The sequence below is a fragment of the Stomoxys calcitrans genome, chromosome 2, assembly GCF_963082655.1.
Source record: "Stomoxys calcitrans chromosome 2, idStoCalc2.1, whole genome shotgun sequence".
In the NCBI taxonomy this organism is placed as follows: domain Eukaryota; kingdom Metazoa; phylum Arthropoda; class Insecta; order Diptera; family Muscidae; genus Stomoxys; species Stomoxys calcitrans.
Window position 1 is genome coordinate 3,262,934 of NC_081553.1, and position 26,078 is coordinate 3,289,011.

Here is a 26,078-nt window from a genome sequence, read left to right on the forward strand (position 1 = left end):
ATGCACTCATGATTGGCCGTTCAATTTGGCATAGCACGTCTACTAAACCGTAAATACGAAAATAAGAAAAAAGTTCTTTAATATTTGCTTTATAACGGGGTGTTTTATGTCGCTAATATAATTTTTCGCGGTCACGCTGTTAGTTTTTCGACTGATCAGGTACTGGTCACATTTTTAATGCAATTTTTTCGACAAAGCTTCATGAAATTGGGTGAAATCGGTTCAGATAAAGAGAGAAAGCACCCATATTTACGTTCGTCCGATGTGGACTAATGTTGTGATAATGTCAATAATGACACCAAGGAATTTCTCATGACTCTTAATGAAAAATGGATGAGATTTAGATATAGCTCCAAGATAAAAGTTTCGGCTGATTTTCACTTCTAGAACCTTTGTTAGTGCATTTATCTACCGATCTTCTTAAAATTTTGCGCAATGAATTTTACCAAGACTTTTATTATGAATATGGAATTTGATCGAAATCGGCTATGATTAAGATATAGCTCCTATATACGTTTGTCCGATTTTGTATAATTATGCTATAATGTGGTCATTTGTGCAACATTCGTCACGAAATTGGGCGCGAAGAATTCTCTTCCAACAAATTCCGCTAAATTTCATAGAAATCGGTTCAGATTTAGTTATATCATCCACATATATTTATCGCCTTATTTTCAATTCTAGTGCCTTTTAATAAATAATTTCATTTATAATTAATAACAAATTTAAAAATTTTGCACAATATTTGCTGCTATTGTTATTTTGTACTTGAAATATTAGATCAGAAATGAATGTATCGTCCGATTTGTACTCATAAGTTTATACAATATACGACCGATATGTACGAAATTTTGTTAGAATTGACTTTTCACTTATCTAAATAAATATAAATGCATTGACCGATTCTCACTTACAAGGCTGCAGTCACTACATCAATCTTCTCATTTTCTCCCCAAAAGTCCATCAAAATTGCCATCATATAATGCTATGGCTTAAGGCTTGGTTATGCTCTTGTAAATGTAGTGTAAATGTAGAACAAATGTATCGTAAATGTTATGAGGCAATTATGATTATTACAAAACGTAGCATTTGACGTTTCCACCAAACAATTTTTTTTTTAACAAAAAAAGACTTGAAGGTGGTGGTAATCTGACGTCGAAGAACTTCGGGCATAACTCAAGGGCAGGTCGGAGAAGACGGCGCTCCACGCAGTGATGCTTGAACTTGAGACGTCTCCCCAACTGAAGGAGTATGCAATGGGAGGCCTTCTTGAATATTAAGAGGGCATTTAACAACAAGGAGATGGGTCGACAGTCACCGCCCTGATCCGCATGGGGCGATGGAATACGGCCCTTCCCTTTCCCTTCTGGACAGCATGGATGCGGTGAACAGACTGAGGAGGGTTTCAGGAGACAGGGACTGCATTGTGATTATACTGCGACACACACAACATTTCAGAGAGAGCTATGTGCCATAATGATAGACGCAATAGAAATTCTGGGAAGGGATTTACAGGTTTCGAACTCAGTTGTTGCTGCTGATGTTGTAGCCACACTTGTATGTGGATGTAGCGATTCTCTCTCCGATCGCCGCGGGAACGTTATGGCCATTGGGTATTAAAGACGAAAATAGATCGCCTTGTCGCATCGAGTATCACAGGCACTCATGCACACATGTATGTCTAGCTTTTTTTCCCAACATTTACTTTTCACAACAGGTCGGACTGGCCACCTTTTCATGGTGAGCTACCCAATTAATGTTTATTATTAACAATAAATTATTGTCAAAATTAAAATTTTGTTTTTACTGAATTCTACTTCCGTTTACGGTCGACAGATGTTCGGTAATCAGGCGTTTGCCGGCGTTTTTATAAAGCAAAACAAAACAGCTGACACGTTTTCCTACGTTTACGGTATGTTTACGAGAGCATAGCCAGGCCTTTATGTAGCGTACTCACGCATTCATGCCAACCAACCATCCAACTATAAACAAAGGGAGTGTCAAATTACACTAAGCAACAGCCAACTTGAGCGAATGCTGAATTGATAACTAGGCATGAGCAGAAACCATGGTGGGCTTCGAACTCTTTTCATTGGCACGGCCGCTAAACACTTTCGCTGACATTGCTACAATTCTTATACACTTTTCGGGAGAATGCAAAGGCATTGACCATATAAAGAAATGGACTTCATAAATGCACTAGATGCATATTTTGTACAAAGAACTTAGATGTATGAAATATTTGTATGTATTAGTAATAAGTGTATTGAAAAGATTAATTTTGGGGAACCATCGAATGACGCGTATCCGGCAGAGTCGATCTTTTAGTATAAATTCGATGGCATTTCTCTAAAAACACACATTCAATAAAGTAATGTCATCAGGCATATATCTGCCTGATCCAACAACTACCTTTGTGAAGAGTTCTTTTTATTTCCACATGGCGATCCTGACAACTTTGCGTATCTAAGAGTCGCAATCGATCCCGATTTGCTCCAATCAGCAAAACATTCTTGCCTTGTTATCCGCAAAATATTAGAGGATACTGCCAAGACTGTTCGGGCAGTCCGGTCCAAGCCAAGGACCGTGGCTTAAAAATCGGAATACTAAGGCTGAACCCTTGTGGAAATTTGATAAGATGGCCGAGCGAGGTGCAAAACCTCTGACGGTAGCTGAATATTGGAAGCAGACAAAAAGGCAGTCAAAATCAAGAACCGGTGGTGCCCGCAGTTTAACCGCCAAAAAGACGAGAAAGATACACCTGGCTCCTCAAAAGAGAAAAGGCGATACTCATCAGATCGGTAAATAGTTCTCCCCCACCAAGCTGGGAAAACGCTTCGGCATATTGGAAAAGAATCGATGAAATCGATTTCCTCTTTCTCTGGCATTTCTCCAAAAACACACATTCAATTAAGTAATGTCATCAGGCATATATCTGCCTGACCAACAGCTCGCTTTGTGAAGACTTCTTATTATTTCCACACTTAGTTTAAACTTCTAGTAAGTTGTAAGGCATTATTTCCCCTGCTATTTCATACTTTTCCGTGTTTTACAATTTACGAATATAAGCGGAAAATGTATAACTTATGTTATTATGCCCTCCACCATAGGATGGGGGTATACTAATTTCGTCATTCTGTTTGTAACTACTCGAAATATTCGTCTGAGACCCCATAAAGTATATATATTCTTGGTCGTCGCGACATTTTATGTCGATCTAGCCATGTCCGTCCGGCTGTCTGTCCGTCCTTCCGTCCATCCGTCTGTCTGTCGAAAGCACGCTAACTTTCGAAGGAGTAAAGCTAGCTGCTTGAAATTTTGCACAAATACTTCTTATTAGTGTAAGTCGGTTGGGATTGTAAATGGGCCATATCGGTTCACGTTTTGATATAGCTGTCATATAAACCGATCTTGGGTCTTGACTTCTTGAGCCTCTAGAGGGCGCAATTCTTATCCGATTGGAATGCACTTTTCCACGAAGTATTTTGTTATGATATCCAACCACTGTGCCAAGTATGGTTCAAATCGGTCCATAACCTGATATAGCTGTCATATAAAAAGATCTTGGGTCTTGAATTCTTGAACTTAACACTAGGCTTAAATTAGAAATATCATCTCGTTGACTTTTTGTTCTCCTACATAAATTGTCGGCTAGATATGTCTATACGAGGGAAACAAATAATTCATTGGTTTCGTTTATTTAGGTTGAATTCTCTGCTGATACGTTGCTGTTAAACCTCATCGATTTGGCCAAGAGTGGTTCGAAACTTATACAAGTGGCTGGTAATGTGGAGTATCAATGCCCTATAGGCGATCCGCAGGATCCGGTGACGTTCACCACCAGGGAATCACATTTGGTAAGTTCCCGAGCTCCAAATATGAAACATGGCTCGCTAAATAGTCAATTGGTCAATCTGCCATAGGTTTTGCCGCCCTGGGAAACGGGCAAACAAAGCTCCATAGGATTTAAGTTCCGCACCAAAGAACCCAATGGTTTGATTATAATGGCGACAGGCTCCAAGCAACCCAGATCGAAAAATGTAAGCTACATTTGGAGAAAAACAAAAGAGAGATCTAATCAGAATGAAGCACTAAACCATATCTTATTTTTTGCCATATCTTTCTTGCGATTTTAGCCTGTTTTATTTGCTATCGAATTGCTGAATGGTCACATTTACATTCACTTGGATTTGGGTTCTGGCGCTGCCAAAGTTCGTGGCTCTCGCCGCCGAGTAGATGATGGCGATTGGCATGATTTCATTTTGAGACGTAATGGCCGTGATGCAAAAGTCAGTGTCGACGGGGTATGGAATGATTTCCGCACTCCGGGAGAAGGCACTATTTTGGAATTGGATGGCCATATGTATGTGGGCGGTACGGGGCCCGCCTATGCCAGTGCCAATTGGCCGCCAGCTATTTGGACGGCGACATTGCGTCAGGGTTTCGTGGGCTGTTTAAGGGACTTGGTGTTGAGTGGCAAGCCAATCGACATAGCAGCATTTGCCAGGCTACAGGATTCCGGTAAGTAAACACGTGTTGAGCGTACACCACTAATTAAAGCTAATCTGTATTTATTCTTCAAACAGCTTCAGTTAAACCATCGTGCCATGTACAAGCCAATGTTTGTGCTGGCAACCCTTGCTTGAATGGCGGAACTTGCGTCGAAGGCTGGAATAGACCTATCTGTGATTGTACTTCAACCTTGTACTATGGGCCCACATGCGGACGCGAATCGGCCACGTTGGTTTTCAATGGTACTCAACACATGACCGTATGGCTGGGCAATGGTCAGGGGACCAAAACACAAACGGAGGAGTTATTGCTACGCTTTAAAACTGGGAGACCAACTGGCCTCCTGCTAATGACCAGCGCCGAATCGAACTCGCCAGATAGGCTGGAAATAGCCTTGGTCGCCGGACGTATACGTGCCAGTGTTAGACTGAGCGATCGGGAAAAGGTAAGAACATTCTAAATGTCCCTCTGAAGTGATGCTGGGACTTTCAACACCCTTTCTTTCTCTCTCTCTCCCCCCTCTCTTTCTGCTTCATTTCAGAATCTTTTGGCCGGTCAATCGGTTTTGAATGACAACAACTGGCACACCATACGTTTCTCGAGGCGTGCCTCGAATCTGCGTCTACAAGTTGACGGGGCTCCCCCTGTCAGGGGTATGTTATGTATGTATCACCAGCACTTTAATTGCCCTACTACGTGTCGTGCCGTGTCGTTTTTTTAAATCAAAATTTTTCATATCAAAATCCAAAAGCCAAACCAAAGAATCAAAAATTGTCTCCTTATCGATCAGAATTGACTTCCATTATGCGCATCCCAATTGATGAATTGATGAATAGTGTTAGGGTTATTGCTTGCGCCTTTTCTTTTCGTACAACGTAAACACACCATCCAATGTACATAGCCAAATAGTCAATAATACAACCAGCAGGACTCCTTTTGATTCGCATCACACACACTCTCTCTCTCTCTCCCTCTCTCTCGTCTCGAGATAAGCAGTTTTTCGTAATTTTCTGTAAAAGTATCCCCCAGAAAAAAAAAAAACAAAAAAAAAGTTAAAGAATAAAAGAAGAAGGTCGTCCTTTCGTTGTGGATGACCTTTGTGTTTGCTGTAATTTTTTTTCTCACTAATCCTAAATGTGAACGTTGTTAGCATTTATTTCGTGTAAATAAAAAAGTTGTGTTCTTTTTTTCGCAGTCAACTAGCAAAAGCAAAAAAAAAAGCAAAGTCAAGAAAGAATAGTAAAATTTATTCATTTCGTTTCTTCTGTTGTTTTTTTTTTTTCTTTGGCTGAATTAAAGAAAGAACCCCTAGCTTAAAGGGGTGTTCCATCAACAACAACAGCAGCAGAAATAAGAAATTATTTCCAAACAAAAAAAAAAAAAATGAAAAAAACTTCAATACAAGTCTTATTCTTTTTAATTAATGTGCAGTCATAATACATATCCCACCCAGCTAGCCAGCAGCCTTATTTCTATTTTTCAAGTGAAATCCACACATTTACACTGTTCAACAAATGGTTTGCGCGCCCTGCGCCACAGAAGAAGGGGCAATCTCTACACTTTCGCATTTCCGTTGGCGCTTCAAGGCCATAACATAACAGGACGATTACCGAAGTCTGCCATGAAAACCACAATAACTAACGCCATTACAAGTGTTGCTCTCCTTTTTTCTCGCTCTCTCTCTCTCTCTCTCTCTCTCCCTGATTAACTTACCTCACTCTTTCAAGCCTGTGTGCATAGAACTCATAGAGAATAGCTGGATAAGCATTTGAATGAGTTGGGTGCTGGGAGCGGGAAACGAGCAGTTAGAGTCGCTTTAACCCATATATGCGTTTTAATAAGCCATAAATCTGTACGTGTGCAATGGTTGTTTTGCCTCGCAGCTGTGGCATACAACTAAATTAATGATGTTTAAGTGTGGAGATTGCAAATATGAAAATAGTTTTGCCGTTAAATAAACCGAAATGTTGCGTTAACACGAAACTGTGCCATTAATTAAATGCGGTCACTCATTAGCTCTAAATTTAGACCGGCACTACTACAGAACTGCAATGCTTTTTTAGCAGTTTTATGTATGAATTTAAGTCGGGAAATAGCTTACTTCAAGATTTACGAGTATCTAGCTAGGTCCATAGCAGTTCATGCAATTAAGAATTTGTTACACGTCGAACTTGTCATTGAGAGCCAAACTATCAATAAGAATGTTAAAGGTTTTGTATAGGTTTTTTTTAATCGATTCATTGTTGACACTTCTTTTCTGTGTACTGCTGTACAACGGGCGTTTTGGTTTTAATGCCTTGAATATGGATAGCTTCGAAGTCATAATTCATGCATTCATTAAACCAACGCAAATGCATGTGACGAAACCCATAAGAATGTATTTTCTTGAAAATCCTTATGATAGCCATATAACTCCTTCCTACCATGTTACAATGCCAGGTATACAGAATTTCCGAAATCAATGCCAATAAAACTGAAGTTCGTATGATTTGTAAATCTCAATGTTTGAAGATTATTTTATGAAAATGTTGACCGTGACTGCGCCTCCAATTGTCCATCCGCTTAGTCCAATTTTGGCATACTCTTTCCAACATTTTCAGTCGGTATCTCACGAATAAATGCTTCAATATGGTCTTTCAATACGTCAATTGAAGCGGGCATGTCTGTAAACATAGCCCCATAAAAACTAGTCTAAAGGCGTTAAATCGCACGATCTACGGGGCCAATGGAGCGGTCCTGAACGTGAAATAAAATCTTCACCAGACTCGCCTCTCAGTAAGTCCTTTGTTAAGCGTGCTGTGTGGCATGGACGGTGTCCATGTCATACAAGTCAGGCTCTTGCATTTTGGTCAACCAAAAAGTTGGATATTATCTCACGGTAGCGCTCACCACTCACAGTTACATAACGATTCGCATCATCTTTGAAGAACTACAGTCCAATGATGTCACCAGCCCATAAACCGCACCAATCTATGACTATGACTATGGCTCTTGCAATGCTTCTGGCTGATCTTCACTCTACTCACTCGACAATTCCGCTTATTTACGTACCCATTGAGCCAAAAATGAGCCTTGTCGCTGAACACAATTTTGAATTTTGAACGTTCTTAACAGACACCCATTTTGATAATAAAATTCAATAATTTGCAAGCGTTGTTCAAGACGATAAATGTCTAAATTATAGACCAAACTGAAGATGTTTGACAGTGAAACAGAACACAAAACGTGCGTGAGTTGTTTAAAACACTGTTGCCAATAAGATATTAGATAAAAAAATCACTCTCTATAATACAATGCGGGACAAATCACGAGTTATTGCTTGATACGAGAGTTATATTCCATCCTCGGCCTGATGTTGGCAGTATAGATATTGAGAAGATCAAAAGAGGGGAAATATTTCTTGCGCCGCTTAAGAAAGCCCAAACACTTGAATGCTTCTTTCGACACTTCGAATACGTGTTTTGACCAACGGACTTCACATTGAGTCTTCATGCCCAGAACATCAAGAGCATCTGACTGTTCAATATCTATACCGTCGATAGATATCGACGATTGAAGTGGGTCAGTGGGGTTCTGTGCGTTAAAGTCTACTCTGTTCATTCTATCCCACTCGGTAATGGGCAACAAATCCTGGGAGAGCGTCTCATCCATAATGCGCCTCCTGTCCACAATTTCTTGAGGACACGGCCTATGGTCGAATGAATATGAATGACACAGACTACTGTGGCAAATTAGTAAACTGGATTCTTAGTCTGACCCAATAGATCTTCAATGAAAATAAGAAAAAAGGAAGGGGAAAGGACAGAGCCTTGGGGCACACCTGCGGTCAATGTATACTCATCTTATGTATACTCATATAGATGATCTGGGTGAGATTTGGTGTGAGTATTGAAACGTAAAACGTATTTCACATACAAAATTTCAGTCAAATCGGAATAAAATAAGTTCCCTATATATATATAAGAAACCTTTATTTCAAGAAGTGAAATCGAGGGACCACTTAAATGGAGCTACAGCTAAATCTGAGCTGATATGGCCAAATTGCAATACCCAACGACCTACATCAATAGAAATATCTGTACAAAATTTCGAGCGGTAAGCTTTACGCTTACGACCGCTTGGTGATTGCCAAAGACGGACTGACGGATATAGGTTGATCGACTGAGAATGTATTCCACCATCCTATGGTTGTAGGTGTAAAAACATCAAATTGAATTAACATAACTTTTGTAAGACTCATATCGTAGCGAAAATGGCAAAACTACACATTTCAATGAGCCTAAGAAGTCATATCCACTGATTCGTTTGTAACCAGCAATATGAGAACATATTCTTCTACTTCTCCATACATAAAAGAGACGAGTGATTGACTGACTGATCACTGTCCAACCCAAACGGCAAAAGCTAGAATCATGAAATTGTGTCTGGATGTTGGTCTTTGGTTGTAGACCCAATACAAGGCGGGATTTGTTAGTATTCGTACGCCAAGGTACCAAAAAGTACCAAATAGAACGAAATGTTAAAAGTTTATTCAGTGCGAACATGTCTCAAAAAATTAGACTTAGTGAAAAAAATTTCTTAAAATCGTACTGGAAGTGGGAGAAATAGTACGATTAGTGCCGCAATTGGTACTATTTGATACTTTCTTTGTAAATTGGGCAAGAGCTACGAGTTTTGGTACATAGGCACACTATGGCAACATAAGTTGGGAGATTTATTGAGTTTTTGGACTTTTATACGTTTTGGTACTAAAAAGTACCAAAAAGGTACGAGATAAGCACCGAGCAGATAAGATAGAGCTAGGAATTTAAGACTGCGATGTTATGAGGATGGAAAGAAAATAATTGGAAAATAGTACTGGAAACCGGATAAAACGTACATTTAGTACCGCAATGGTATCATTTCGTAAATCCTTTACGGATTGAGCTAGAGCTTTGAATTTTAGCATATAAATATGCTATGTGTTGGGTGACCAAATAAGTTTTGTTTTTTCAAATCGTAGACTTTGGGATCAAAAAGTACGAAATAGATTATTTACTTTTGTAGTGAACGGAGACAGGTAAAATTAAATAATTTGATAAAAATGATCGTAGTCTTGACAAAAATACAATAAGTTGTACCAAATACGAAATGCTGTAATCCTACCAGGGGGGAAAGAAAACGTTCTTAAGTACTGTAATTGGTACTATTACCTTGTATCTTGTTTACGGATTGAGCTGGGTATACAGATATACCTAGACAATATATATTGGCCGACTAAAATAGTTTTTTGAAATTCCCACATTTATATACCAAAATTTACAAAATGGTACTTTCTTTACGGATTGAGCTAAAGCTCTTAAAATTTGAAAACAGTCACACCTTGCAGTGTATATCGGGCGACTAAGAAATTTTTTTTTGATATTTGTACATTTAGGTTGTAAAACGTACAAAATAGTACTTTCTTTACAGATTGACCTACAGCTCTGAAATTTGGAATACAAGTACACCTTGGCAGTATGTACCGAGCGACTAGAAAATTTTTTGAAATTTGTTCATTTGGATACTAAAACATACAAAATGGTACTTTCTTAACACTTTCTTAGCTACCAACAATGAGAGCAAAAACTGTCAAGAATGGATACTAAAATATTTTGGAAAAGTAGTGACAAGGTGGCGAAAAGAAGAGTTGTCTTCCTTGGTTCTATTTGGTACGTTCGTTACGGAAGTGGACAGATTTCTCAAAATGTCATACTCACTGAGCTTTAGTGAGAGAGTAAAAACTATCAACAATGGGTACTAAAACATTTTGGAAAAGTAGTACCAAGGTGGCAAAAAGAAGAGTTGTCTTCCTTGGTACTATTTGGCACGTTCGTTACGGAAGTGGACAAATTTCTCCAAAATTCATACTCAGATATTTTAATATTTCATAATTTTATAAACTGTGTGACAACATAAGCTTTCGGAAATCAAATATTAAAATAGAGGTACTACTTAAGTGGATGTAGGGAGCGGACCGGGGGTATGCTAGTAACATATATATAAGATATTGAGGCTGAAGACACTTCAATATGGCAGCTACAACAAAATGTTGACAATATTGAGCTATACCATTCTCAAGCTTAAACTGCCTATGGTAAAAACTATTTGCCAGCTAAGTTTAAGCTCAATACTTTCATTTTTAAAGACTAACGTGATTTCAAGAGGAGGCGGATGATTGAATTTTATGACAATCCAGCATCGTAGGAAATGTATATTCCAATTTGTTATAATCGGAATGACAAATGGTATGTGATCCAGTGCTTCGGAGGATTTTTCTAACTGATCGCTTTGGATTTCATTTTAGCGGGAGAAACCATGGGTTTTTGAGTTCAAAACGAGTTATCGATAGTTCGATCTATATGAGAGTTATATCTAAACAAAGTGGTATTAAATTTGACATTACCCCTTTGGCTACAATATCTAGTGGGTTCAAAAAGAAGACCATGAAATTGCAGTAACAACTACAGTCCGATTTATGTATCACGAATTTGGCTCGGCCATCGAAGATTTCATATTCAAATTGTTCCATAAACTTTCCCCTACGACTAGCGGTGATACTTCTCTTATTTCCATGAGTACTGCCCGATACAAGTGTGAAGCTCAGTGGGTATAATATATAATATATGCCCTAATCGGTAATCGGGTATAATGTATGCCCTACAGCACTAATGTGGCACAGGGTAATATAGTTTTGTGTATTTATTTGCAACACAAAAAAGTGACCCATTATTATATAAATTGTTCTGTTGTCGAAAATCATCTTATGAGTATTTTGAGACCCTATTTGGCTGTTGCATAAAAGCAACTTTCGGTTATATTATGTTATATACGGATTTTATTATTTTATGAAGGAAAATAAATCAAATTCATTGCAATATATTTTCCTCGGCAGATTTCCCTATACTTTCACCATGTGCGCTGTGGACAGCATTTATTTTTCTTGTTTAAGTGCAACTTGTTCAACAGTGTAAATTAGATTCGGAATATTCTCACTTGGAAAATGTAATGTTTTTATTTCATTTTTTTTTTAGGTTGTGCTACTTTAACAAGTTTTATTTGTGTTGGAAAGTATAATTCATGTTTTAATAATTTCGTTTTTTTTTTTAAATTTTTATTGTCGTTATTTGTTCTTTTTGTTGGTCTTCCAAGTTAAGTATCTGTTCTTTTCATTTGGTGTTGTTTGAGTTGACGACTATTGTTCTGTAAAGAAAAAGTTTTGTTTTTTAAACAACTAATCGTACTCTTCAAAACAAAAACAATATTCACCACGCTCTTGTTTCATTGCCCAACAAACAAAAAGTAGTTAAAATGAGAAACGTTATTATCAACAAAACAACAACAACAACAATTATTACATGAAAAACAATGAGGAAACAGACAACATATAAGAAGAAAAAAAAAACAATATTCTGGAACAAGCAGATAACAGACAACAGACAAAATGCAAAACAATAACAAAAACATGAGAAAACATTCACCGAACTGTGTTCGAAATTTGCCGCCAGTCCATAGGTCCCCCCCCCCCCCCCCTTCTTCTCCCTCTCTCACTCAATCTCTCTCTCACTTTTTCACATATCTAACATCTAAATGTGTGTTGCATTGACATTTAATATTTGAAGCGATTGAACATGGTTTTGATTTTTATTTGATTTTTATATTCTTCGGATGATGGTGATGTTTCCATTTATTGAGATTTTTATGTTTGTTCGTTTGTTTGTCTGTTTGTTTGTTTCGATTCGAACACTTACTTCCTTGCGTAAGAACGAGCGTATGTGCCGCCGCCTTCTCCCCTCCTTCACTAGCTCCTTAAAGCTACATAAAATATCAATTCATGGAATGACATGTAATCCTTTAATTGTATCCCAATTACCAATCTACAGAGTCCCCCCCCCCCCCCCCTCTCTCCTCCCGATCCTTGTTCAATCACAAATTCTTGGATGTACTTGGGAATTGTGAAATCAAACATCCCTTGTCCTGATCCTTTCCCTCCCTTTTGTCACGGTAAACTTTTGCCAGCCAAACCATCCAAATTTACCCCCCCACCCCCCAATAATTCCTTCTTATAAACCTCTCACCAGTCCTCTCTACCTATATGAAAAGGCATTGAATTTTGGATTTTATTTCTGGTATTCTATTGAAAAGTTTTGTACAGAAACTCTTACAAATTTTATTTGATTTCATTCAACACTTCAATATTTGTTCGTTCGTTTGTTTGTTTTTGGAATTTGTTGTATGGTTTTCATATTTTCGTCTAACAGCTCCTCCTAACTTTCTCAAAATCTGGCCCGTAATAAAACGATAAACGTTGTTTGAAACCATTCCCTTCCCACTCAAAAAAAAGTAAAAAAAAAAAAAACACATCTCGATGTTGTGCTCCATTTTATTCGATTCTACGATTTGATTTTGATTTCCATTTGATCAGTGATAAGTTAGACCACCGAACACAGCCAAAAAGACCAAAGACATACACAAATCGATATTGTACTCACCTATTGTATTCCCCACTGGAGTGACATACACATATTTCTGTGGTATTGATTCATATTTGCCCCCCGTTCATATGTTTTTATTTTGTTCTCTATTTTCGATTTGCCATTGGGTTAGAGCATAACAAAAGTCCTGCAAAGAAAAAAATTAAGAATTTACCTTAAAAGGGAATAAAAAACAAGAAAAAACCGTTTATTTGTGCCTACAAGTAGATTTGAATTACCAAAGAAAAAAAGACATACAACATTGGAAAACTTCATCCCAAACATCTCTACCTCTCTCTCTCTCTTTCTTTCTCTGTCTACCACACACAAAGACACACATGCATATAGAACACTGAAAGTCGACGATAAGGGAAGACATGCAACACATTCAGGACATTACACAGTTTCAGAGGATGTCAAGGGAAAAACTTATGCCAAGTGATTTCCATTAGCATATCTTAACATGACATAGTCCAAAAAATAATTGTACACAAGTTTGAATGTTTGTGTGGTGGTAAATGTTTGAACGTTGTTCTCGAAGTCCGCCAGCATATTTAGATTGGAATATGAACTATGAAAGCCTTATTTACAAGTTAAACTTTTTTGTTGCATAGGGCAAGCAATGTTGTTATGTTTCATTTATGTAATGTCTACCGTCTTATCGATACGAAGTGTTGTGCCAAAGTGCAAAATTGAAATTACATTGAAAATACTTGTGCACAATATTCCACATTTAAACTTTCAAAATATCAAAGATCTTCACCATATTTAAAAGACCGCATATTCATACTGAGCTTTTGAATGGTTAGAGATGAGGTGCTATCGAAATCATGTGCAAAATTGCTAGGCCTTATATGGTCCCGGCACCTCTTAGAGGGCCCCTGCATATAAATAAGGACTGACTTGGGTCATATCTGACGTGCATGCTGCTCGGTAAAAAAAAACAACTCCGTGTGCCAATTTTCAACGGAATTCAATACAAAATGTATCGTAATAATGCTAAAATGTTGTATAAAGAGTATTAAGTTTGGCTGGGCCGAATCTGAATGGATGCTTAGATTTGGGTGAATATTGCTTCCTGTTGGTGCTCAAGAAGTAAGTCAAAATAGAAAGACCAGCTTATAAAGGAGAATCCAGTTATAAGCGCCTCTGTAACCGAGTTGATAGCGTGCTCTGATTACCAGAGCTGAAGTTTTTAGTTTTCATCTCCTCCAGGGGCTTCGATCGGTCAGTATTGTGACATCACAATGGACTAAGTTTGCCTAAGTGAGCCTGTTTAAAGACGTCATGGACCGATTCCAGTCCATGATATAGATGTTGAAGTCTTGATATATATTGAAGGTCATAACAGAGCTCTTGGCAAAATACAGAGAAATCCGATAAAAATTTCGCCTTCTAGAGTTTGAAAAAGTATAGTAGTGAGATAGAGCTGTTTATTACTTATTTAAATTGTCTATGACAAAATATTTGTCCCATTAGCCGAACGCAGAAAAGTTTTCCAGGCGCCTCGATCTTCCGCGCTCATTCTAAAATCTCTGACACCAAGTTTCGAGGTGTCTCTCACCACTTGATCTTTTCATTGGGCTCTTGGTCGTTTCGGTTTGAGTGTACCACCGTAATTGCATTCAAAAGACTTCTTTGCTGGGGCTTCTTCATCCATTCTGACAACATGACCTAGCCAACGCAACCGTTGTGTTTTGATGCGTCGTAATACAGCTCGTGGTTAGTACGACACCTATATTCCATTAACGCAAACTGGTCCATGTATTTTACGAAGGATTTTTCTCTCAAACACTCCTGTTGTCTTGTTGTTCTTCATTCGGGTCACTGCCACCTGCTCCTCATTCTGACTAGAAGGTAAACTTTCTGTACTATCCTCATGGATTGGTTTTGCGGTATAATCATGGCCACCGTCATCGAATACCACCAACTGGGAAAAGTGTTCTTTCCATAACCACAGCTGTTTATATGTGACTAAATATGGATCGATTTGAACCATTTACAATCCCAACCGACCAAGAAGTATCTGTGAAAAATTTCAAAAGGCTAGCTTCTCTCGATCAAAACAGCCGGGGGACGAACAGACAGAAGACATGACTAGATCGACTTTAAATGTCATAACGATCAAGCATATATCGAAGTTGAATGGAGTCTTTGGCCAATAGTTCGACGTATTCAAACAGAAAGACGAAGCTTGTAAAACACCATGCTATGGTGGAGGATATAAAAAGTTTATTTTTTCATAAATTATCAGCCAAATTCAGCAAGATTATGGCTACACTTTGCTAGACCTACTCAATCCGATTTTGGTCCATGGTGATACCACAGTAGCGAAAGACATGGCCTCTGGTCGATAACGAGCCCACGGCTATCCGCACGGGTTATCCGAGCACGCCACCAACTCAGTTGCCGGGATGAGCTTATACTTGGTTTATTTTTTTTTTTTTTACAATACCACACTCATACGCAGTGGTGTTCGTGGAGATCAATATAAGGCCATATGATTTTCGAAAACATATTGAATGAGTCAAACACGTTGGAAGACTATTTCACAACCACACCTTTAGTATCCGTTTGTCTTTGCTGTTGAAATGGACCGCCGCGGTAGATATTCTCGCTCACCTTAACTACAACAATTGTCTTATGCTATTAGTGCGATTTCGCCAATTACTTGTTTAAGGCTTTCATTTGTTTTGCTCATTGTGTTCTTTTCCCTGTGAATGTGTTTGGTTGAGGTCATTGCGAATAACGATAGCAAAATGTATTACCATATTTTCAAGACGAACCCATTACAATTATGCATAATGAATGAAGAAAACAGAAACTAGGCAAAATTATGAATAAATTACCCATTAAAAATACCCAACCCCTACCCTCCACTCTTTACACTACCTCACCTAAGGTTCGTAAAAATGAAAATGAAGAAGGTCAATTAATAATAAGGAATTAAAATATTTTGCCACCTCTTTCTCTCCCACTCCCCCTCCAACTACCCGCAAAAAATGAGTTTTCTTCCTCTTCTATTCCCCGTGTTGCTTACAAAGAAAACAAAGAAGATTCAAATCTAATATTTGCAGCATTTTATAGGAGAAAAGAATAATGAATATTAAAATCAACGAATGAGAGAAGAAAAATTAAAAACAAAAAAATACATATAAAAAAACTTTAAATTATTCAAGCAAGGTTTAGTTCTTTCCAACCAACAGCTGAAGAGAGGAACAAAAAAAACAAGCGAAAAAAACGAAAACGAGAAAAAAAATCGACACGCAAGATCGGTGATATGAAATCAAAACATTTTCTTTGTCCAATCGCATACGAAAATATTTCAAATGATTTTCATAAAATTTAAATCATACATCAACCTGGTCGCATTCCGTTGCATGAGAGCGACATAAATCAGGCCGCAAAGAGAAAAACGCTAGACCAAAAATGAAGGCCTTCATCAAAAATTGGAAAGCGAAAACGAAAATATGCAAAATGGACTGGCAAAGAAAATGGGTTTGAGGAAAGACCACCCAGGGCTGTATTTTGCACCAAAAAATATATAAAATAAACAATTATGTAATTTAGTTTAAATGTAGAATATGTGTAAGTGTACGTAACCTAAACATATGTACCAGCCAATCTACCATCTAACCGACTAACCCAACCCCAACGAACACACCCACCCGACCACAATCCTTCACCCCCGCCCACTCACACCCACTGAATGGACTGAATGACTCTCCCACAACTGTAACTACTGTAATTACTGGCTACAACTGCTACAACTCAACTCAACCCAACGCAACAACAGCTACTGCTTTACTTTTACTTTGGTACTCATTTAACGGCACACTCTACTCCACAACTGTATCTACTCTACTTCATGATTTTACTGTACTCTACTACTGTACGGATGTACAAAAGAACAACAACTACAATTACGGCTATATCACTACCAACAACTAGTCGTATAGTATAAATGCTCTTGTTTTAGCTCTTAGCGGCACTTTTTAAAACAGAAAAAAAAACAAATTAAAACAATAACAAAAACATTTACTATTGACCGACACCCCTAAATTTTACCTCAAATGTCCAATTATGCCCCCACTATGCCTGTAACAGTTTTCACAATTACCAACAACATTGTTTTTTAATGAATTCCTTTAAAATTGCAAAACCTACAATACTAGAGTTGGTATGATAAGTTTGAGTAAAAAACTTGTAAGGACGCATAAGTTTGGCCGAGCCGAACCTTGGATACCCACCACTTTGGATATACATATTAACTTCATTACGTCAAGTCCGGTGTAAAATACACCATTTATGAAACTTTAGCAGATATAACAAAATATGGTCCTATCTGGACCAAACTCGACAGGGACCTCGAGGGTCCTAACACTATCCTAGACCATAAAACGGGTTATTAGTCTACATGGTAGCTTTATCCCAATAAAGTCCAATCTGCATCATTTTCGGGAATGTGTGGGCATCTTATATAACTCAACAAATGAGCCTTTGAATGTTTCTGGAGCTAAATCTGGAGATTGGTATATATGACAGCTATATCCAATTATAGACAGATCCAATCTATATCGAGCACGGATATCGAGATGCCCAACACAATTCTTTATGACAAATTTCAGCAAAATCGGATTATACATGCATTATTTATAGCCCCTAGGCTTAAATTGGAATATGAGTATTTATGACAGCTATACCCAAGTATGGACCAACTTGGACCATATCAAGCTAGAATGTTGAAGCGCCAGCACTTGGTTAAATTTCAGCGAAAGTGCTCCATTTATGGGCCCAAGAACTTAAATCGGGAGATCGGGGTATGTGACAGTTTTATCCAAATAATGAGCGATCTACACCATACTCGGTACGAATGGCGATTGTGCCAAATGGGGTAATAAATGCGCCTTTTGTGGGCCTAAGAAGTTAAATCGGTAGATCGGTCTATATGGGGAGTAGATCCGTCTTAGTCCGATATAGCCCATTTTCGAACTTAAATCAGACTAGCGTGATCTCAACAAACAGACGGACGCACATGGCTAGATCTTCCTAGATTTTTACTACTATAGAAAATGGATATTTCGATGTGACAAACGGAATGACAAATGAATACTCTGGGCGGTATGAAATAAGTCCCCAATGCAATAAAGCCCCAAACGGAAAATGCAATAAAAACCCAAAAAATGCTGGTTTATTTCATAATAAAATACAACCCCAACAGTAAAAATGAAATAAGGCCTCAACAAAATTAAAAACATTCGAAACCAAACCGAAATAAGGCCCAAAAAGTTGGGACATTATTTCATATGACATAAAGTCCCAATTTCAAAATTAAATAATGCCTAAATAAGTTGACGATTGACGATTATGTCTGCTCTCCGTTTTATTTTAAAATTTTGAAAAATGTGGTTTGGGGCTTTGTGTAATTCCATGCTACTTACAAAATCCTTTATTGTTTTCAATACCACTCCCCTAAGTTGTTTCATGTCTGGTATTGTGTCTCCACCTAAGTGCCGGTATCTGTTAGACGCGATAGCCGGGCAATGACAAAGGAAATGCTTCAACGTCTCATGATCTTCCCCACATGCCCTATACATGCTATCACTTGCTGCATCGAGCACTACGCTGTTCGCCATGGCAGCTTGTACGGTCCCGTTTAAACTCAGCCAAAGGCCCGAACACCCCCCAAATAGAAAATAGCTCAGTTTTAATATTGGTTGGACTAAGAACTTTCAAATAAAAAAATAACAGGCTTATTCCGGCCTTCGAATTCGCAAAACGGAAAAAAAATGTTTTGCCTATATTTTCAAAGCTTTCTTTAATAATGGTTTGAAATCAATTGGGGTTACTCTTACGATATAGAAATTTGATAAGAGTATGCATTACAAAATCTATATGCCAAGGATAACAAGAAAAAAGCGGAAGAAGATCTTTCGTTTGCGTTTTCGAAAACCAGAACTGACCTATATGTAGTGTATCACATATTGGTGAACACATTTTTTCCATATCTACAAATTCAGTGAGATCGTTTGCTTTTAGTGCTCCAGTAACAAAACTACCTTCCAAGAAAGTATTTTTTTTACTACCACTGCCATCTATATGTCAGTTCGGCTACTTTTGTGACCACCCTCGTTAAAATTGAAATAAGTCTATAATTTAAAGATAAATTTGTTTATTTTACTCCCATTTGCAAGGAGCTAATGAAGTTCATTGTGAGATATCCCATTATCCACAAGTATCTGTTTATACAGTTTTTTTTTTTTTAATTATAGCAAAATCCGATGTAGGGTGCATATTTTTGAGTCTAGGATATTGATTCCAGTGATTGGTCAGTATGGGTATATGTAAAAATATAGTCCGATATCGACCATCTTTTCGGAACAAAGCAGCCTATGAATAGGGCTGTGGTGGAATTGCAGCAGTCAGCGGACGGACGAAGAATTTATTGTAGCAACAATGAAGAATATTTAAATATTGTATTTTCCGATGTAGACATTTCGATGCTTTGCAAAGGGTATTGGTTGACACACGTTTTAAATGTTGTAATACTGAGGGATATAAATGTTCAACAAGAGAAACCCGTTCTAATTCATATGACTGTCTTGCAGTAACCCATTGTATGGTCGCAATTTGTAAAATGTTTTCTTACACCGCAAGCCTTGTACTGAATATTAAAACTTTGGCATTGTCATTGAAGATGCCTAATAAGTTGGATTAAAAAAAGCTCCAACGAAAAGGGGCCACCGTATTTTACTTTTGGCATATAAAAATCCAAATCCGACAAACCTATGCTAAAATCCAATTGTGGTTAATTTGTTGTTCCATATGGACGAGTTTTCAATGGGGAATTTATGTATAGTTGATTTTAAATGTATAATATCTGATTAGAATGGCAGAAAGTTAAATTTCTTGTCACAATAAACTATCATGGGAAAAGTTGTGATCAAACTTATCATACCAACTTAAGCATCACACGTACATACTCATATTCATTGTTTATATTTAATGTATTTTGCCTGTTATTGTGGCACAAAGGACAACGCCAAACACATATAACCACAAATTCTAACATATCCACACACACACTCACACACTTCTATATATAACGTACACATGCGATAGATGGAGGGCCACTTGGACATTTGCATTTTGTTTGTTTTTTTTTTGTAATATCGCCACAAAACAACAAAATAAGAAATTACAAATCACGCATAATTAATATTTAAATAGAAATGATTAAAATGGAAAATGAACATGAAAAAGTGTTTTCCTCACGTATGGCGTTTGCATGACAGCACCAATCTTTTGCAAACATCAACAACAACCGCAAAAATACCAACAACATCAACTACAATAAATATTAAAAATAATAATAATAACAACTACAACAACAAACAATTGCATGCATGAGTCATAAAAGCTGAAAAATGGAACGAAAGCTCATTTTTTTTAATTCAAAACCAACTGAAACTAGAACGCAAAATAGTTTTTTTTTCTTTCTCTCTCTCTCTCTCCTCTCAACAACCATAAACTAGATTGCCAACTCACCAAATGTGTTTAGGTACTAATTTTTGTGCACTCGTTTTCTTAGAAGCAAATTTTACACCAAAAAAAAAACATACACACTGACAAATTCGGAACATCAAAGAGACAAAAGACTAGCATTTCATTAAACACTTAGACGACTCTCATATCATTAGACAATTCACCAAAACAAAAACAAAGAAAATCTTCATGATTCGGCTCTTTGAGTTGAAATTCTGCTCAAGCACACCATTATTGCTGTGACATTAAGAAGTTGTTTCTCTTTCTCCAAAAAAGAATGTGTGGCGTGAGCTTCAACTAAATTCGAATGTTTGATCTCTCAACAATACTTGGCATTGATGCGCCCATCTCTTTGCCTTTGTCTCCTTTGCTCTTGTCTTTGACATTGAAATGGAAAAAACCAAAGAGGGATTTTTAACCTTCTGCTTTATTCCTTCCCTCTCTCTCTCTGTCTTACACTATTTATCTCTCTCACACATACACACTTTCTATACTATACTTCCACACCGAAAACGGATCTAAGTCAAACACTCATACACAGAAAGTGAAAAAAAATACTACAGCTGTTTGTTTTTAGGTTGTGACGCACCACTCTCTTCTGTTTGATTTGGTGATTCGTGTTAGCTGTCTGTATAAAAACAAAAAAAAAAAAAATAATCTACAAGCCATACATATAAACCTAGACTAACCTACCTACCTACCTACCTTCCAGCCTAAGTACTTATCTACTACTCGTGTCACTATCGTTTACATCGTGTACCGTGTCGTGTGTGATCGTTTGCCATTTACTTCTATGATTTGGTTGGTCATTGTCGATCACTGCCGTTTTTGAGTTTAATTTACCCTTTTACGTTATCTTTGCGTTTTCCTTTGCCCACACTCACTTTGCACTCTAAATATCGTACCAATGAAAAGAGCACCATACTTCTACACCAAAAATCAAATTTCTATATAAATATATATAAAATTTTTTTCTTTTTAATTTTTTGTCTTTTTACATTTTTTAAATGTTTATTTTCTTTTTTGTTGTGTTGTATTTTTTTTTTGCTTAATACTTAACAAAATGGCCTCTATGAACCACAGGTAGTGCAAAATTCTTAGAGATTGTTGAGGAAAATGATTGCAAAAAAAATATGGTTTGTGTTTCATATTGGTAAGTGATAATGTGTAGAGTTGCAGTACTCAAACATTTTCTGACACTTTGCATTGCATTGGATGCCATTCACCGTATTGCGCGGCACCAACAGGTTTGTGTGAGAAAATACCTGCTTCAGGAGAATATCATGCTCGAATATTTATTTACAATTTCTGCTTAATTGCCTTGCTCTTTTATTATGCGGAACGGTTTTGCAAATTCAAAATCTTTGCCGGGTGGTGTTTGGAAAATTTTCCCTAATTCCATTCCAGGTTCAATTCAATAACTTTTCAATAATTCAATTCAATAAGTCCTCACCGAGTATAATCCTAAACTTGTCTTTCAATACATTTCAATGTGAATTTCGAGTAAATTCTTATGAGATAGAACTGGAGCTATGGAGGTTTTGTGTATATAAAGTAGGTTTTCTCGCCATTTGAAAATGGTTAAAGTGCCGTGATAGCCAGTTAATAGTATTTGCTTTAAAACGCTGGCCGCGCACAATGAATTGGGTTGTCCAAAAAGTAATTGTCGGTAATATAGTAGTAATATAGTCGGCGTTGACAAATTTTTTCAACGGCTTGTGACTCTGTAATTGCATTCTTTCTTCTGTCAGTTATTAGCTGTTACTTTTAGCTTGCTTAAGAAAAAAAGTGCGCGAAATTTTGTTTATATTTGTTTGTTTGGCGTCAATTTTAATATGGGTGCCACATGTATTGAAAGAAATTCATTTAACAAACCGAATCAACGCTTGTGATATGCACCTTAAACGCAATGAATTCGATCCGTTTTTAAAACGAATCATAACTGGAGATGAAAAATGGATTGTTAACAACAACGTTAGTCGAAAACGATCATGGTCCAAGCATGGTGAACCAGCTCAAACCACTTCAAAGGCTGATATCCACCAAAAGAAGGTTATGCTGTCTGTTTGGTGGGATTGAAAGGGTGTGGTATATTTTGAGCTGCTTCCAAGGAACCAAACGATTAATTCGGATGTTTACTGTCAACAATTGTACAAATTGGATACAGCCATCAAGGAGAAGCGACCAGAATTGGTCAATCGTAAAGGTGTCATATTCCACCAGGACAACGCTAGACCGCACACATTTCGATCTTTGCAGAACTCCTTAAATGGTAAAACTTTCGGCAATGATGAAGCTATAAAATCGCACTTGGTTCAGTTTTTTGCAGATAAAGGCCAGAAGTTCTATGAGCGTGGAATACTAAATTTGCCAGGAAGATGGCAAAAGGTTATCGAACAAAATGGCAATTATATATTTGATTAAAGTTCATTCTAAGTTTTATTAAAAATGCATTTACTTTCTTTTAAAAAATCCGCAATTACTTTTTAGGCAACCCAATACTAATAGTCATTGTTCAATTGTGTATAACAAAATATTGATCTTTTTATTAGCTATATCTAAAAATAAATCGATTTGAACCATATACGACGCGGATGTCGTAAAGCCTAACATAAGTCACTGTGTCAAATTTCAGTAAAATCGGATTATGAATGCGCCTTTTATGGGGCCAAGACTCGGCCGATCTGAGCCAAATTGAAGAAGAATGTCGAAGAGCCTAACACAACTCACTGTCCCAAATTTCGGCGACATCGGACAATAAATGCGCCTTTTATGAGCCCACAACCTTAAATCGGGAGATCGATCTATATGGCAGCTATATCCAAATCTGGATCGATCTGTGTCTTATTGCAGAAGTATGTCGAGGGGCTTAACACAACTCACTGTCCCAAATTTCGTCGACATCGGACAATAAATGATCTGGATTGATCTGTGTCTTATTGCAGAAGTATGTCGAGGGGCTTAACACAACTCACTTTCCCAAATTTTGGCAAAATCGGATAATAAATGCGCCTTTTACGGGCCCAAGACGTTAAATCAAGAGATTGGTATATGACAGCTATATCCAAATCTGATCCGATCATGACCAAATTGCATAAAGATGTTAAGGGGCTTAACACAACTCACTGTCCAAAATTTTGGAAAAATCGGATAATAAATGGGCCTTTTATGGGTGAAAGGCCTTAAATCGAGATAGATCGGTCTATATGGCAGCTATATCCAAATCTGGACCGATCTAGACCAAATTTCATAAGGATATCAAGGGGCCTAACACACTTCACTGTCCCAAATTTTGGCAAAATCGGGCAATAAATGCGCCTTTTATGGGCACAAGACTTTAAATCGTGATATCGGTCTACATGGCAGCTATATCCAAATCTGAACCGATCTTGGCCAAATTGCATAGAGATGTTAACGGACCTAACACAAATTGGAGTGGGATGTTGACTGGTCTAACACAACTCACTGTCCCAAATTTCAGCAAAATCGGATAATAAATATGGCTTTTATGGGCCTATGACCCTAAATCGGCGGATCGGTCTATATGGGGGCTATATCAAGATATAGTCCGATATAGCCCATCTTCGAACTTAACCTGCTTATGGACAAAAAATTAATCTGTGCAAAGTTTCAGCTCAATTTCTCTATTTCTAAATACTGTAGCGTGATTTCAACAGAAAGACGGACAGACGGCCGGACATGGCTAGATCGTCTTAGATTCTTACGCTGATCAAGAATACATATATACTTTATAGGGTCGAAAATGGATATTTCAATGTGTTGCAAACAGAATGACAAAATGAATATACCGCCATACTTCGGTGGTGGGTATAAAAACATATGGTGGTATATATTATGTAGTTTTTTTCCTACCACTGTCCGATATTAAAACCATATTGAATAAAAGTAGGCTCCATACTCTTTATGAAACCAGGCTTGATGTACTTGGTGGTGCCGTTAACTGTTCCTCTTTGACAACCATTATGTAAAAATGTTGAAAATTCGTCCGACAATCGAAATAAGAGTGATTATGTCGAGAGTATTAATGCAATATAGACACACCAAATTTTGCGTTGGTGGGTTTGGGTTTCTGTTTATGAGCTCACTGCGAACTTGGCTACCGGCGTATTTGCACTTTCAAAGTAATATGCGGAGAAGTAATAGCAAAAACAAAAACCGTAAATGAAACACACAACCAAATTTCAGTCCTTTTCACCCACTGTGAGAAAAACTTGCCATTGTTATACGATGAGGGATTACCTGTGATTCATGCTGTTTTACCGATTTCTTTCTTGCCTTTTAGCGATTTATACTTCATTCTCTTTTTCCTTACTACTTATTACGAGTATTGTTTAATGAAAGAGATTTTCTTTTGATTTTCCTTCCTACCTAATTATAACGATACCATAACAATAATGATAACAATAATTATCCATAATTATTCAAACGTAAACTGCACCAAAATAGTTTCTTTTCAAAACTGCAAGTACCGTTGGGTACACTCTTCAACTTTTAATGAAATTAACCTGGATTCATTTTAATAAGAGATTTGCTTGAGATCTTATACTTATTTTAAACTTGGTTTTTTTTGTCCTATATATTTATAAAAATAACAACAGTTAATCCAATAGATTTTTATGTGATACCATTACATACATATTGATACTGCTATTAACCAATACATATACATATATGTGTGACTATCCTCGTAATCGATCAGAACAGATTTTTGCAAAAACAGAAAGAAACAAAAACAAAAATGTTAATGTTAATGTTAATTTAACCTGGACTTGATTGTAACATAATTGTGCTTAAATAAATGTAACCGCCAAATTCACTTCACCTCAAAAGACAACAACAAAAAACAAACAAAGTACAAAAGTAATTGAGAGTAATTGATTGTAATGTTAAAATTAGCAGCATATGTATATGGGATGCTATTATGTATGTACATATGTAGCAGTACATAGTAGCAGCAGTGCATATATTTGTATGTATGTATGTATGTATGATGTATGATGTACAATACTAAACATATGATATTGATGATGATGTATGATGTATGAAGAAGGCGTTAGGTTGTTTATGATTGAACTCAAACCGATCACTATGTGTTCGAATGCCAACTTCATCTATCGTCACTGTATGTGTTGTATTCCCCTTCCCCCCTACTAAACAGCGGAGACCATCTTGGGACGCCACAGTACCATTGAGATACGTTCGATACACTTGGGCGGCCTATTTCATGCCGAAGAAGAGATTCAAATGACCTCAACCATGCCGAATTTTATTGGACAAATGCAAGGATTCATATTCAATGGCCAAAGGTAAGTTGAGACATAACACAAAAAAAAAAAAAAAAACAATTAAAAGAGCATTTAGTTCGAATCTTTTATCCCCTTCACCACCGATCGCATTTGAACATCAATTTTTGAATGAGTTTTTCAAATATTAAGGATATAAATCTGCAGATACAAATGGACTGTAATCTTCATGACTATTAGAAGTCATAAAAACATACCACTTTTA

At 37.2% G+C, this 26,078-nt stretch overlaps 1 protein-coding gene and 1 long non-coding RNA gene across 15 annotated transcripts in view; one reads left to right on the plus strand and one right to left on the minus strand.

The window, feature by feature from the left end:
* Window positions 1-26,078, plus strand: part of LOC106083753 (neurexin-1) — a 113,564-nt gene that overhangs the window by 41,554 nt on the left and 45,932 nt on the right. For all 13 annotated transcript variants that reach the window (XM_059362986.1, XM_059362988.1, XM_059362991.1 and 10 more), the window contains 6 exons: window positions 3,705-3,857; window positions 3,924-4,040; window positions 4,137-4,521; window positions 4,587-4,957; window positions 5,054-5,174; window positions 25,729-25,876. In XM_059362986.1, coding sequence (XP_059218969.1) covers window positions 3,705-3,857; window positions 3,924-4,040; window positions 4,137-4,521; window positions 4,587-4,957; window positions 5,054-5,174; window positions 25,729-25,876 — 1,295 coding nt within the window. The remainder of the gene's footprint in view (window positions 1-3,704; window positions 3,858-3,923; window positions 4,041-4,136; window positions 4,522-4,586; window positions 4,958-5,053; window positions 5,175-25,728; window positions 25,877-26,078) is intronic.
* LOC106083767 (uncharacterized) lies at window positions 11,528-15,784 on the minus strand. 2 transcript variants are annotated; one of them, XR_001220699.2, is made up of 3 exons: window positions 15,566-15,784; window positions 13,023-13,152; window positions 11,528-11,733 (listed from the first exon to the last, which is right to left on the minus strand). It is a non-coding gene; the product is annotated as an uncharacterized LOC106083767 (long non-coding RNA). The 2 variants fall into 2 exon arrangements; XR_001220700.2 differs by having other exon boundaries at window positions 15,300-15,784.